We start from the raw sequence: 15,812 nt of genomic DNA, 5'->3' as shown, positions 1-15,812 counted from the left end.
CCATCGCACGCCTCCCACCAGTGCCGAAATACAGCCATATCGCACTGCTACTCGTGTGATATTGCTCATATATATATATATATATATATATATATATATATATATATATATATATATATATATATATATATATATATGCACTTAAGAAAAGTTATATCACCAAATTAAAAAATGGTTGAAATGACCAAATTAAAAAATGACCACCTTAGTCGTTCCAGTGTTAAGCTTTTGTGTCTTGGAAGAAAGTAGAAGGTTTCTAGCTGGTTATTCTGCTGCCATGTTCTCAAACCACCTTGTCCACTTGAAAGTGTTTTTTCAGCAGGGAGAATAACTAATATGCTAGTTGACACTGTTGTAATTAAAGTGGGGGCTTATTTTTGTCTAGGTCTGGCTTATTGTCATTTCTACATTTTTTCTTGGAAGTCATTAAACTTGGCAAGACATTGTAAAGTAAATCAGTTTTAATGCTATCTGGAAAATGTTGAATGAGACTTCCCCCCTCATCTCTGTCTCCCTGGGCACCCGGAATAGGGTTGGTGAACTTGCCCGTGTCTCTCTCGAGTGTAGGTACATGCCGCTCAGCTCACAGAACCGAAAGAAGCCCAGCAAGCTGAGTTGACGGAGGTAGAAACAAAAACAACGGAGGAGAAGGAAGACCAGTTATCTACCTCCAAATGCAGCTCACGGGTACAGATTTGTGAGGGAGGGTAAGTCATGCTAATAACATTTTTACAAATACAACATAAATTGCTTAGTCTCAGTTACAGTGTATAGTTCCAGTGCTTTATTAATAAACCTTTGTCACTTTTTACTTTTTTTTTTTTAAGTTTTTTGTTTTCTTTTATTCATAGAGACACTATATCTCTATCTTTTTTGTTTTTGTGAACAGTATATTTGCTAACTTTAGTCTTAAAGTTTAAAGTCCTTTAGCATGTGGTTGTTCAAAATGAAATCCAGAGTGACTATATTCTTGGAATATCTGCATACTACTATGTGTAATGTTCATCTGTTTTTTTTTGCATGTATTTGCACAGTGAATTGTGATCGCTCTTCTTTCTTGCATTTATTTGCATTGGCAATTTAAGATTGGTATTTTTACCTTGTGTTAATTTAACTATCTTTAAATGTTCCTACGCTTCAGAGATGGTGTCATGGTAGGCGTTGATTCTTGTAAACAGCTTGAAGAAAACCAGATGTGTGAGCATAATGAAAAAATCCAGACACTGATTTCAGTTAGAGTCAAAATTTAAAACACTTATTTTTTGGACCTTGCAAGTTTGTTCTTTTTTCAATGTAAATCTAGTTTTTAATTGATTTGATTCATCATTTACTCATCTGAAAGCTAAAATATTTAAGCTTCTGTCCTAGTCCCTGTGCACCCTGCCCATACTGTATGTGTGGTGGCGTTCTGTCACTGGTTTGTCAGTATTTTGAGCAATGTTGTTCTTGTACCGCTGCAGGAGATTGGTTGGTTTTCAGAGCCAACACGGACCGTCTGTTACACTGCCCAAGCCAGGAAAATACCTAGCCTGGCGGTCACTTCCTGTGGAACCCCACAGAGTCCCATTTACACCATACTGCATCAATGATTTTGGTCATTGAGCTGTAGGCATATGGAGATGGCCAAGAGGCAGTAGGCTCACATTTCGAGGTTTTTAGATGAATGAAAAACCAGCTTCTTAGAATACATTCAAGAATATGCAAAATATAATATGATGGAAGCTCAATATAAATTTTAGTTCAAGTTGGTCATTATAGTTTTTTAGTGTTTGTTTTCTGACTTCTCTGCAAAAAAAGCAAGAGTTGTATAAAGTCATGGTTATATAATACTTTAAAATTCTACATTTTCGGTGGATGCCACACTGAACTGGATATGATGTTAAGCATCTGTCAATAATGATTAATAATTCACACATAGCAAATAACAGTTTAAATATGAAAACAAATATGCACTCCAACACTGTTGTTTACTGATGGCCAAGCTTTACATTTTTTTGGTCGAAGCAGATTGCAAAAATATATTCTGGTCTTCTGTGTTTGCATGCATATGAACCAAAGACAATGGAAGGCAAAGTCTTTCATGGCTACAAGCTTTTTTAGAGTGAGTGGCCAAATCAATATTTAATATAACTAGGTTCATATAATTTGATTAGATGCATGGCATTGAACAACAATATTTAGCTTTTTTATATTTAATAAAAAAAACTATTTAAAATATTTAATATTTAGCCCTGAGCACATAAGATCCTCGAGCCCGGGGCTCCCTCCCATTTGCAGGGCTAGAGGGGAGTTTGAGATCAGGTAGATCTCGGGAACTTCCTTGCTGTAGTAACTATTGAACAGATAGTGATTGATTTTAAAAGATAACTACTTACTGGTAGCATGTCTATGGTGTCGATTTTGATTAGTCAATTAACTTAACTTGCATGTTTTTGGACGGTGGAAGGAAACTGGGGAACCCGGGGGAAACCCACGTGAGCACAGGGAAAACGTGAGAAATGTTGGCCGGCTTGGTAAGGACTTGAACCAGTGACGTTCTAGCTGTGAGGCAACAGTGCTAACCACTGGGCCACCGTGCCACCCATCTAAAAAAAAAAGAAAGGAGGAGTAGGGATGGAAGGGGCGATTCTTCAAAACAAAGATGGCTGTTATATGGAACTTATAGTGGCTTGTGAATCATAAATTGAATAATGGGGGACCAGCCGCAAGCAATTATAAGCATGTGATCTTCTCGAAATTAGTTTATATTAAACTTCACTCACATTTGCATTTAACTACTGCAATAGCATATATTTTACTAACAATTCCAAAACAATAAAATAAATAATTTTGGTTTTGCAATTTTGGATGAATTCCTCACAAAAAAAGTTAATTAAAAAAAAAAAAAAAAAAAAAAAAATATATATATATATATATATATATATATATATATATATATATATATATATATATATATATGTATATTCAAGTGTGCTATTACTTAAACTATAGAATAAGAGCATACTTTCAGACTAATTTTTATGTACCTCTCTGAAATTTACTTTAGGTACTTTTCATAAGTATAATTAATATTGCACTTAACTATATTTGGCTATCCTGACAGAAATGTCATAGTATATTTGGCCTGTACTTGTTTTGCCAATTCTGTTTGTTCACTCTCAAGCAGTATTCAAAAAGTATAATAACCACTATACAACTAATATGTAGATGTCAGTAGTATATGATGTGCGTGGTCGCATAGCATAGCATATCACTTGCCGTGGCTCTCGCCAATGCTGAAGTAGAGCAATACACAAGAGTAAAGAGGCTGTATGAGTTCTGCTATTGCAGAATATCACACAGCAATCAACTTTTGTATAAACTTAAGTATACACTTATATGTATTAGTTAAGTGTACTTAATGAAATTAAGTACTAAAAGTTTCACCATTGCTCTCTGGATGTTGTGACTGATAAACAGCTCATATATCTTAAAGAGCCCCTATTGTGGAATTTTGAAAATGACCTTCCATGTAGTGTGTAACAGCTCTAAGGGAAGTGAAATATCCAGCTAGGGCTTAAATCTGAAAGTGGACAGTTTTTAAAAACATTGATTCATCTAAAAAAGAGTGGACTCATAGCGGTTAGAATGACTCATCTGTATAATGAGTCTTTAGCCGTTTTGGTGTGACGTGGCTACGAAACATAAGCCCCGCCCAATTGTTGCAAGCGCAAACCTAGAAAAATTGCCTTCCATTGTCTTATATATAACACTTCACGCAAGAGGTGCCACAGCAATGATTGCAAATAGAAATGATCTAAGTTATAGCTGAGAAGGGAGAAAAGCTCCAAAATGAAAGATAATTATTGAAATAAGACCTGGCCCGAGACCAATTTCATAAGTGTATGTAAAAGGCTGTCTCCCTGCTTTCTCTAGCTTGCAAATTATGTATTTAATTATTGTGTTTTGTTACTTGTAACCGCATGCATTGTATCAGGTTAAGTCTTTATATTATCATATCGCGTCTAATACCAAGTTGAAAATGTGACGCGTGCCACTTTGTTAACGAATTTAAATGCGTTTGTAAGCTCAAGTTCCATTGCCGTTGGCATTGGCGTTGCTATGGCCAACATCAGCTGTTCCTACACACGTGCAGCGGTCAAGGTTCAGAATAGTTTAGCTTTTGCTGTAGTGTGGATTAATACTAAATGTTTATTAATGTTAAGAATGGAGCATTAATATGTTGGTGTTTAACTTAACTGTTTTTGGGGGTAATGTGTCTGAATAACACTGTTGAGTAAGTTTACTATGAAGCGTGTTTCGGGCATTCGCTGTGATCGGATACAATACCAATGTTGGGGACCCGTGGGCTTGACAGGCTGTCATAGGTCCAATCAGCGCAGACTAGCTTTGCACTAAGGAGGGGTTTGGGAACAAATGAACCGCTGAACGATTCATATGGAAGTCACTGGGATAATTAGGTAAAAATAAATTCATATTATAAGACCATGAAAGTGTTTTTTGATCTTCCATGCATATCAGTATGTTGTTGGAGACCCATAAAACCGAAATATTACCCTTTTTAATGTATGATAGGGGCTCTTTAACACTCCTAACACAAGTGCTTGTCTGCATGATCTTCTATCCAGAGGGCACCTTTATGTCAAATCGACATCATATTGACAACACTCGTAATGCAAAAAAAGCATGTCAAAACTGCATATTGATCTGATGTCAAAACCTTGACGTCTATTTGACGTCAAGGTAGCCAATTGACATTACATTGTGTTTTTGATGTTGTTGCCAGATGGATAATGTTGTTGTTATCTCCAGTTGTTTTTGTTATTATATTTAATTTTCAACCTATCCTTCTAAGACCATGAAAGAATAGTTTGGGCCAGCTTTGGCAGGCAGTGAATGAACAGTTTAGCGCGACCAAAATGTAGGATTTTTTTTTAAATAAAAGAGATCTAAAGCTTTTTCCCCAGCTATTTCAAATTAGTGAGCTAGGTCACCATAACAAAAATGATCTGAGATTTAAAATAAAACTATGAATCAGTCTGGCTTCAAGGCTTTTTGAACAAACTACAAAATAAATCAGGCATGCAGCTAGAAAGAAGAAATGCAGTTCTTCAAGGTTATGTAGTCTGTGCCTTAGTCTGTCGTGACTGAGATCATTTTACAAGGACAAGTCTTCCTAGAAACAACCATCTGTGGCGGTTCTGAAAAATGATGGCACTTATAACACACAACATACTCTTCACAGCACCCATGATATTGACTCATAATTGCACTGTGCTGTTTCACCGCACACGTCTGGCTTTTGGAGAGCACAGGTTTAGGACACATTTCTGTCTCTTCAGTATGAAAAGACTGAAAGTGGTTAAGGTGGTTTGAGCATATTAAAATTAGAAGCTCTGAGGTTTTACTTGATGTATGAGGCGAGTGATTTTGCGTGAATGTTTAAAAAATGGATTGACTCAGAGTTTCAGGTGGAGGGTAATTATGTGGTTACTGCACAGTTTATCTAAGAATGTCTTGAGTTTTCGCATTTGAGTTTAAAGCTTATTCCTCAGTCATACTGAAGTTTGGGTGTTTGTTCACTAATCTTGTTCACTAAAGTATTAAACCTTAGAACCGGTAGATGATAAAACTAGCTAGATAATCTCAAAAAGTCTCACCTAAAAGGATTGCAAATAACCATATCTAGATAATAGAATGTCCTGTACTGCCTTTTTTGTAAAGTTATCGGAGCAAAACTTATGAAGTTATCAGACACATGAGTTATAGGCCATCCAAGCACACATCCTATTCTTATGCCCCATATGGTGATGCATACGTCTCTAAAACTTGACAAGTGGAAAAATCTAAACTTGTTTTATTAAAGCACATTTAAATATGCATATAATAAATACTGCTAATAATAATAACATACAAATGCAAATTGTCATGAAAAAACTGAAAAAAAGCACCCCGAGACGAGGAAGGCATGGGGGTAGTATTTTAATCCTTAATTTTATTTTTTCATATTGTTGAAATAAGAGGTGTATTATTCCATGCGTGTTCAATACAAACTCAGGAGGTGGAGATCAATTTTAAAAATATTAGTCATTTATTAAGTACAAATGAATAATTCGATCAGGGCCCTGGGTCGCACAAATGTTTTTGTGTAAAAATCCAAAATCCTTTTGGTTATACAATGCTATCCAAGAGAACATACCAGGTGCTCCGCGAGTGTTTTCTTAGGATTAAAGACCCAGTTTATATACACAGAAGAAGGAGAAGGCAGGTTGTCTCTGTCAGCTTGTCTGCACCATCTCTAGTTCCTCTTTTTTGCACAGAAGAACTGGACCAGTTAAATGCACATGCTTAGAGACCTCCATAGGCTCCAATATGTTTTCATAAATGGTTACACAGGAAATCAGAAGTGAGAGACACATGTTATTTTTATTGTTTCGGGTGCATATTTCTTGTCCAAGATAGCTCTTTCTGCAAAATGCCTCATTAGTATGCAAAATACATCTCCTCAAAGGCCAGTTTCGGTTAGCATATAATTTGAAAGAGGATACAAAATATAGTATAGAATATAAAAATATATATGGTAAAGAATGACTAAGGTAAATGATTTAACATCTCTTTAGGCAAAGCATACACAACATATTACTAGAAAATCAAGGATAACTCTAATGAGAAATGAAAAAAAAAAGTGAATTATATTTTCTACAATATGTAAAGATATTTTTTTATTGCTGTACATCCTGTGCTTATCATGCAATGCATAATCGTTTGAACCTGCATAGGTGAAACATGAAAATTAGGGTTGCGCTGGTCTGAAAACTGGTCTGCAACAAATTTCACCAAACACGTTGTGCGCGTTTATAAATTGCAGGTGTATAATAGGGTCCAAGGTATTTTGAAGAAAGCTGGAAATCTCCAATCATTGACTTCCATAGTATTTTTTTTTTCCTATTATAGAAGTCAACGGTTACAGGTTTTCAGCTTTCTTCAAAATATCTTATTTTGTGTTCAACAAAAGAATAAAAAAAACTTAACTCAACTTTAGAGTAAGTATAATTTTTGGGTGAACTGTCCTTCAGAAAAACATTTGTTAAAAATCTTTATTTAGAAGTCATATAGATTTATTTATTTTTTTACTATTTTGGCCCCACTCATCAGAACACACCATTTAAACAGTAGGTGTGGTGTTTTGCAGACTTGAAGAAGACATTGGTATGACTAATAGTTCTGCATGTATATCTGACAGCTTACACCCTTCATAGATGCTGCATCTAAATAGGTTAAAACTGCATTAATGATCAGTACATGTCAGACACCTAAGCAGTTTTTCACACTTTAGTGGTGCAACATTACCAGCTGACACCAGATCAGGCAGTTGATTAAAAGCACAAATACCCTAATAAAAGTAAAAATATAAAGTTCTATTTTATAAAGTACAAAAGTATTCTTGTTTATGTACTTTATTAAAATGTAGTTATTATGAATGTTTATTTTGCTAATGTATTTCCAAAAGTCATACTCATAAATCATGATAATTCAAGTGCAAACAAGTAAAAATAACAAAATATATCATGTCCCCTTGCAGGGCTTTACATTAACACCCGCCAACCCTCCAAATGCAGGTAGATTTCAGCTGTGGCGGCTTAGACAGACACCTCCACTAGCCACTTTGGCTGGTTGAAAATCATTTTTAAATTGTAGTTTTCTTAAAAGCAGGGTTCAACAATAAGCATGGCCCAATATTCGTGCAAATGTGATATTAGAATCGAGAAGCAGCACGACTGATAAAAATAACCGTGTTCGTGCAAGCAAAAGAATGATGAATACAGAATGAGAGCATGACCACTCGCGCTAACAGCTGATGTGATGCGCTCTACCGTTTACTTGGGCGAAGCAACCAACCGTGCCTAGAGGAAGCCTTTGAAATAGACTGGACAAAGAGTGATGATCGTGCACCCAAGTCCTGCTTCTTTCAAGAGCTTGAGATAAAAAAAAAAAAAATAAATAAAAAAAAATATATATATGTATATATATATATATATATATATATATATATATATATATATATATATATATATATATATATATATATATATATATATATATATATATATATATATATATACACACATATTGTTTTATAAGCAGCAGCAGTCACTGCTTTCATTTTAATTATTCTTAGAAGAGTTTATTAACAGGCCTAACATACTGTGTGCACGATATGTTTCACCTACTTTCTTTTGCTTACAGTTATTTTTGTTAACATGGTTTAATTATCTTTTTTTTTTTTTTTTACAATTACATTGCTTTAATGGGATATTACTCCCTGTTTATGTGTAGTTAACTGATGATCTGGGACTTTTAGCCAGAACAGATTACTGTTCATCTTTTAGATACATGCCAATCATTATTTTTGTAATGTTTTTTTTTAAAGAAAAGTTTTGTTGAATTAAAAAGTGCACCTATAAAGCTATATTTTCCTTGTTTTTACACATTAAAAATTGTGGCTAAGAAATACTTATTTGGTGTGGTCAGAGATAAATTTGGTAAATCCTTAATTTTGAGCCCAGAAAAGTCGTGAAATAAAAACTGATTGCATTGTGACAGTCCATTTGCTCATGCACACTGAGCAAGCTAATACACAATACACACAAGAAGTTAAATGAATGAGAATGCATGTGGACATAACACAATATCTACATCAAGTAATTTTGCACGTCAAAGTCAAGTTTAAGCAAAATATATTTTCCCAACAAGAAAAGTGTGGCTAGTGAAAATGGTGAGTAGCTAGTTACGTTGGAAATCTACTGGTGAGCAAAAAAAGTTAGTCAAGCCCTGTACTCTAGTATGAAACAAAACAATACAACCACAATGTATGCAAATGTGTGGTGTCAATACAAGCAATTTAAATATATATATATATACTMTATATATATATATATATATATATATATATATATATATATATATATATATATATATATATATATAGTTTTAGAGTAAGCATGTTAGTTTAATATTTATTATGTGATACAGCAGCAAAAATACATGATTATTTTATTTTAGTTAGACATCAATACTGCACCATTTTTTTTATAAACTATTGAGATAGTTTGTGCATTCAGTGAAGCATTTACTGGAGACTTACTTTGAACAAATCATTTGAATAAGTGAGTTGCTGACTTTACATCTGTTGTAAAGATATAAAGATATAAATCTGTTGTAAAGATATAAATATATAAATATATATATATAAACATAACTACCTGTATGTGTTTGTATCAGTAAACCTTGGGTTAGACCAAGCAATTACACTAAATATGAAAATATGCTGAAATATTGTTCTATTTTGGTACAGATAGAATTTGCAGGGGAGTTTGAAAATTTTTTTGTCAAAACTCGAATTTGATTTGATGTTCCCTGAACAACCTATGTTATTCAGCAGCTGTTATCTGGGAATAACTTATCTTGGAATGTTGTGTTTGAATGATCAGAATCGAGTATGCCAGACAGGTGTGTTCTAATCTGCGATAACAACCATTCCCTTGTACAAAACCTAAAAAGACTTATTTAAAAGCCTTAAGAGCTTTACTCTGCCTTGCTATTCCAGAATAAACCTCAACAAGCCCAGAAACCTGGAGTGAAGCTGAGGGCTGTTAATAAGAATGAAAGACTATTTTCTCCAAAAACAACCAACTGGATGTACTTTATCCCACTTATTACATGACTGCTTGCCAAAAAACATAAAAAATTGACCCACAACATTGTTCTGCACCGTAATAGCTTATTCTTTCTTTAATTAAACGCAAAGCTGACAGAAATGAAAATTGCTGAATGAAGCATATACTAATCTATGTATTATTCAGGCACAAAATTGTAACAATCAAAAACAGTGATGTGACAGACAAGCATGAATACGGATTAGCCTGTGTTATTATTATCTGCGGTTGTTATCTGGGAATAACATACCATGGAATATTGTGACCAATCAGAATCAAGTATTCCAGAGAGCCATGTAATAAGAAAATATTAAGGACCCTATCATACACCCAGCGCAATAAGGCGCAATATGTGTTTGGTGTGATTTGTTGCTGTATTCAGACAAGAGCAACCCTAACTTTCACATTTTGTGCCACATTGTTTAAACAGTAAATCCATTTGCGCTACTTTGTGAACTCATGCATGTGCCGGTCTATAAAGGAGGTGTGTTAAGGTGCATTGTTGGTGCAGTGCTATTTTGAGGAACTGAAATAGACCATACCATTGACAAAGTAAAAAAGCGTGATAGTTATGCACCTATGTGGGTTCAAATGCTAACACATTGCTTAAGATATACAGGATGTATAGAAATAAACAATTATCTTTATGAAAAAAATAAAATAAAGGATTAAATACCGGCTTTTTTTCAGTTTATTCGTGACAGTTTGCATTTGTATAATGTTATTATTATTAGCAGTGTTCACTATATGCATATTTATATTTGTTTAATAAAAGAAGTTTAGATTTGTCCACTTGTCGAGTTTTGGAGACACATGCATCACCATATCTGGCATAGAATTTAGAAATAGTTTTGCGCTTAACAAACCAAATTAAATATGTTGGCTAATAGATGTCTTCAGCGGAGTGCGTACAACAGTTTCCTTTCTCCTTATTTTTGTATTATATTATAAATGCGATCACACGTCACGTTTTTCTTCAGTATTGTACAGCCCTATTCAGAATGACTTTTTTAATTAGATCACTTTCATTTTATGTTTACCGCATATAGAACATCAGTCTGTTACAGAAATGAACGTTTCATAACATAAGTGCCTATTAAATAGCTCCACTGCCTAAAACTAAAAACTAAAATCCCCAAAATTGAACCCTATTATGACTGTTATTTTTAAGAAAGCTGGCACACAGTTCTTGATGTGTGCTCACGTTATTGGTTATGAGCAGCTGGTTGGGTCTAGGGTTCCCCCCCTCTCAGCTGTTTGCATTGGCACAGTCGTGTGGACTCTGGGCACAGAGGGGCATTGCAAGAACCCCATATTTGAGCCGGGGGTGGCAGTGAAGGGGGTCGGAAGGGAGGGGGGCCCTAGTTCTTGACATTATAAATGGTGCTCTGTTTGAGGTCAAGTGGAGGCCCCGTTTTGGGACTTTCTGGACACAAACAGGGTGGATACCCAGCCAGACTACCCGTGTGTGTTGTGTGTCTGTGGGTAGGCGGAGGGGGTGTATGGATATTTACGCATGTGTGGTGTCTGAAAGAGGGTCTGTGCCAAGCATATCAGACTGTTTAGGAACACCTTTAAAAGCGTAGCATGCAGGTGCTATAGATTTGAGATCAGATCTCCCACACAGACCTGTGAGATCAATGTATAGGCCTCTTTATGTGCATTTTCTAGCGCAGAGGTTTTGCTCCACTGGTATTTTAATTAACCTAGAGGTGATGTTGAGGACTTACAGTGTGTGCTGTTTTTATGTTACATTATGTTTGTTTAGCTTATATATGTATAATAGAATGAAGTCAGACTTATTAGCTCCACTGAATTATTAGCCCACTGTTTATTTTTTTTCCCGTTTTCTGTTTAATGGAAAGATTTTTTTCTTCTCATGCATGAAATGTTCCTGAATAAAAGTGAAAGTGCCAAACTGCAGTTTAAGTTAACAAATAAAAAAATGAAACTTACAAAATTACATGAAACTCTGGAGGAAATGTGTATCGCATGGTGACATATGACATTAATCGAACTATGTGCTTTAACATGTGAAACGGGTTTTAGAAAGGAACATTCAAAAAGGAACTCATGTAAACACCTTAATTATTATTGTCTTATTCAGACTAAGGCAAATCATTCGAATACTGATGTCTATTTAAACATAGTCAATGACCAAAATGTATGTTTCTATTGAAGCGTCAGCATGTTTTCCAAACCCATATCACATGTGGCCTACTTTAAAGTTCATGATAAATATTTGCTGCAATAACTGTGTGTTTTCTTTAAATAATTTGTTTCGATTGTCAAATGTAAAATACTAAAACACATTACTTAATTAAAAGTGTAACTGTAATGTGTAACTTGATTTAACATTTAAAGTTAATATTTTCTAATTTCAAAAGGTTAACATAATGGGCTAAATTGAAATCACAAAACTACAAATGTGTACTTACAAGTATATTTAAACATCAAAAGTTTGGTAGTCATGTTTTTTTTTTAAGTAAATTATTTTGTTCAAGATGGCATTTATTAAATGTAAAAATATATATATTATTATTATTCCAGTATTTATTGCTTGTATTACTATTACTATTGCTATTAATAATAATAATAATAATAATGATAATGATAATAATAATTCAGATTAGAGTGATTTCTGAAGGATCATATGATTCTGAAAACTGGAGAAATGAATCTGAAACTTGATTATAACTATTGTTTAACATTTATTTTATAATGCAATAATATTTCATATTGTTACAATTTTTTGTATATTCCTTATTAAATAAATGCAGTCTCAAAAGAAATGCATATTTTAGGGTTGTCTGTAGTTTTTTTATTTTTTATTTTTTATATTACGCTATAAAATAATCTTTATTTTCTTAGGTTTAGTCAAGTTAACCTTACAAGCAGTGGTGTAACGTAACTAATTACAAATAGCCAAATTACTGTAATTTAGTAGTTTTTCTCAGGAATTGGATTTACTAAGTACTTTTTAAAAGTGTACTTTTATTTTCCCTCGAATACATTTTTAGTGCCGTATCGGTACTTTCACTCCACTACTTTCCTTTAACCTGCAGTCACTACTTTATTTTTTCTTGTCTATGAGGATTTGAAAAATCTGTCCTGTGATTCCAATCAAATCACACATATAAGGTAAATCGCATCATAATGAGCTACCTCAAGACATGTGCGCTTTATAATTGCCGAAAACTGTTTGGAAGAATTAGAAGTGTCCAAGAAGATGTCCAAAATCTTTACATGCATTGACCCAGAAAATGTTTAGACTGCGTGTCACTGATGAGAAGATGATGGATGTTTACTGTATGATGAACAAAATGGCCTTAAACATGGCCTCATTGTCATCATGACATACCTACACAACCTAAAACCAACCAAATAGCAACGTCTAATGATGTTACAGCTTGACCTTGTGTGGATGTTACCACTATGACATCTATCAGACATTGGATTTTGGTTGCCATATCTGATGAATAAATATCAGTATTTGACGTCAATAGGATGTTGGTTTAAGATGTTGGCTCGACTTGGGTTTTGGTCACTTTATAAAAACCTAAAATTAATCAGATATCAAAATTTTTCACTTCATTATTGGACATCAAAATAACATTGCCCTTAGACATTGGCTAGACCTTGAATTTTGGTCACCTGACATCATAACCTAAAACAAACCTATATTAACGTCTTATGATGTTGTATAATTGCTGAGCAATAACTCGATGCACTACAGAATGTTACGTTTACACACATCCATAAATTACATGCAAACGCATCAGCTTTTTAGGCAAGTAACTGTACTTTTACTTGAGTATGATTTTTCAGTACTCTTTTCATCACTAGTAATTTTGTAATTTAAATGACTTAAGTTCAAGTAATTTAACACATATTAGATTAAACTGATTAAAACAGTTTATATGACTTAAAATAATCTGTAACATAGTTAGCTTATTTGAATAAGTTCAATATCATATGCTGTCATTACTTTTTGGTCAGTTATTATTATTATTATTATTATTATTATTATTATTATTATTATTATTATTATTATTATTATTATTATTATTTTGTGTGTGTTCCTTAATTTTGTTATTTGTCTGTGACTCCTGTCTGATCGTGGTCCAACCCTGCATCGTAGATTTACACAACATGTTCTTTCAGCTGTTATGTTATGTTTTTTCAGCTACAGGTCAAGTGAGGAATATGTGTATGTACGTGGACGAGGAAGAGGTCGATATGTATGTGAAGAGTGTGGAATACGCTGTAAGAAACCAAGCATGCTGCGCAAACACATACGACTCCACACGGACGCCCGACCTTATGTCTGCCAGCACTGTAACTTTGCCTTCAAAACCAAAGGTATGCTGAAATGCTGATGAATGGAGATCTGTGGTTTTTAGTACATGTCTGTTCACATTACACTAATAATGTCACTGTTAAAATAAAACTAAATTAGTTTACTTATTTATATATGCTCTTTTGTATGTTAGTGTAAAAATATATGACCGAAATAAGTTTTGTCTTTCACTTCAAGGAAAACGGAAGTACGCAGAATGAAAGAATTATAAAATTATACAATTAAAATTATCTGTAAAATTTATAGTACGATTTATGTAAGATTTAGAAGATTTATTTAAAATAAAACATTCTCTGATATCCTCTGTAGTGATAGAAAGCTGTTTATAAAACCAAATAATTGAATAATCTAATGAATAATAATTAAAATTTATTTTAAACAAACTAATTAATTTAAAAATAATTCAAATTATATATATATATATATATATATATATATATATATATATATATATATATATATATATATATATATATATAGTACAGTAAACACAGTTTAACAAATACAGTTTAAAATACAGTTTAACAAACATTGAAGAACTGTATATTTTACCAAATACATTTTAGCCAACAAAACACTATTTTAGCCTTTCTATAAAACAAAAGTCATGTTTAATGCAATATGTTACTTGCCAGTTCTTTATCATTTGAATTTTTGTAATTTGTGAAATTTATAATATATTATAATATAAATGATAAATTTATAATGCATTATTTTAGATGTTATCGTATCAGTAGTAAAGCTTGTTTATATGCACATGGATAACTGAGTCAACACCTGTACTCTCGCAGGGATGCACTATATAAATACGATTCTTTTTTCCTTCCCATGTTGAAACTCTCATATTGCTTTCCTCAGGGAATCTAACCAAACATATGAAGTCAAAGGCTCATGGGAAGAGATGTCCAGAGGGACCTGCTCCAGGACCAGTCCAGTGTGAGCTGGAGACAGATGAAGGAGGTGAGAAAAAAGTGAGAAAAAAAGTGCTGTATTTTGATGTCAAGTTATGAAGATAAGGATGAAAAAATAAAGAAGAAAAAATAATCAATAAATATTTTAAAAAATGTAATAAATAAAATGTAACTTATGTTTGTTATACATTAATTAAAGACTTTAAAAAATAGAGACCGCTTATTTTTAAATTTTAACATTTTAATTTTGTAGACTACAGATGACATTTCTTGCTAACTAAAATAATAATGTCATTAAGAGCATTGTTTTGGTGCATAAAATAACAAAATGGCAGCATGTTTATGCAAATTTTTAGGTGTTACAATACCAATTTTTTAAAATCTGGTATTAAAGATTGTACTTGGTTTCTTATTGTGATAAAGATAAGTAAAACAGCTTCTCAAATGTGAAAAAAAATGATAAAAGTTGGGATTTGATTCAGTCTTTAAAGAATTTATTGTACGGTTGGGGTATGCTGAGCTATTTAATTAAAGACTACAAAAGCACATTATTTTTCCAAATAATGCATGGCAACGGTAAATAATTTATACTTTTTTCTACAATATTCCACATAAAAATAAAAACTGTAAATTTAGATTTTATAGTACCAAGTTCAGAAGATTAAAAAATATATAGTTGGTGGAAAAACTCAGTTTTATCCAAAATTTTGAGGAAAAAACATTATCAGTGCTTCATTCAAATATAAAATGCCATATATAATGATATATAAAGGATAAAGTACATCTAGTGGCTTGTTATAACAAAAGTTATAGGCTTATCAGCAG

General features: G+C 33.0%; 1 protein-coding gene across 6 annotated transcripts in view; it reads left to right on the top strand.

Moving 5' to 3' along the window:
• Positions 1 to 15,812, top strand: part of hivep3a (HIVEP zinc finger 3a) — a 91,145-nt gene that overhangs the window by 68,488 nt on the left and 6,845 nt on the right. For 3 of the 6 annotated variants that reach the window (XM_005159549.6, XM_073931604.1, XM_005159548.6), the window contains 3 exons: positions 568 to 707; positions 13,903 to 14,078; positions 14,935 to 15,036. In XM_005159549.6, coding sequence (XP_005159606.1) covers positions 568 to 707; positions 13,903 to 14,078; positions 14,935 to 15,036 — 418 coding nt within the window. Of the gene's footprint in view, positions 1 to 531; positions 708 to 13,902; positions 14,079 to 14,934; positions 15,048 to 15,812 lie in introns of all 6 variants that reach the window. The other 3 variants (XR_012394973.1, XR_012394974.1, XM_009294139.5) reach the window with 3 other exon arrangements.

This window comes from Danio rerio, chromosome 19, assembly GCF_049306965.1.
Source record: "Danio rerio strain Tuebingen ecotype United States chromosome 19, GRCz12tu, whole genome shotgun sequence".
In the NCBI taxonomy this organism is placed as follows: Eukaryota; Metazoa; Chordata; class Actinopteri; order Cypriniformes; family Danionidae; genus Danio; species Danio rerio.
This window is presented reverse-complemented; position numbering and strand designations above follow the sequence as displayed.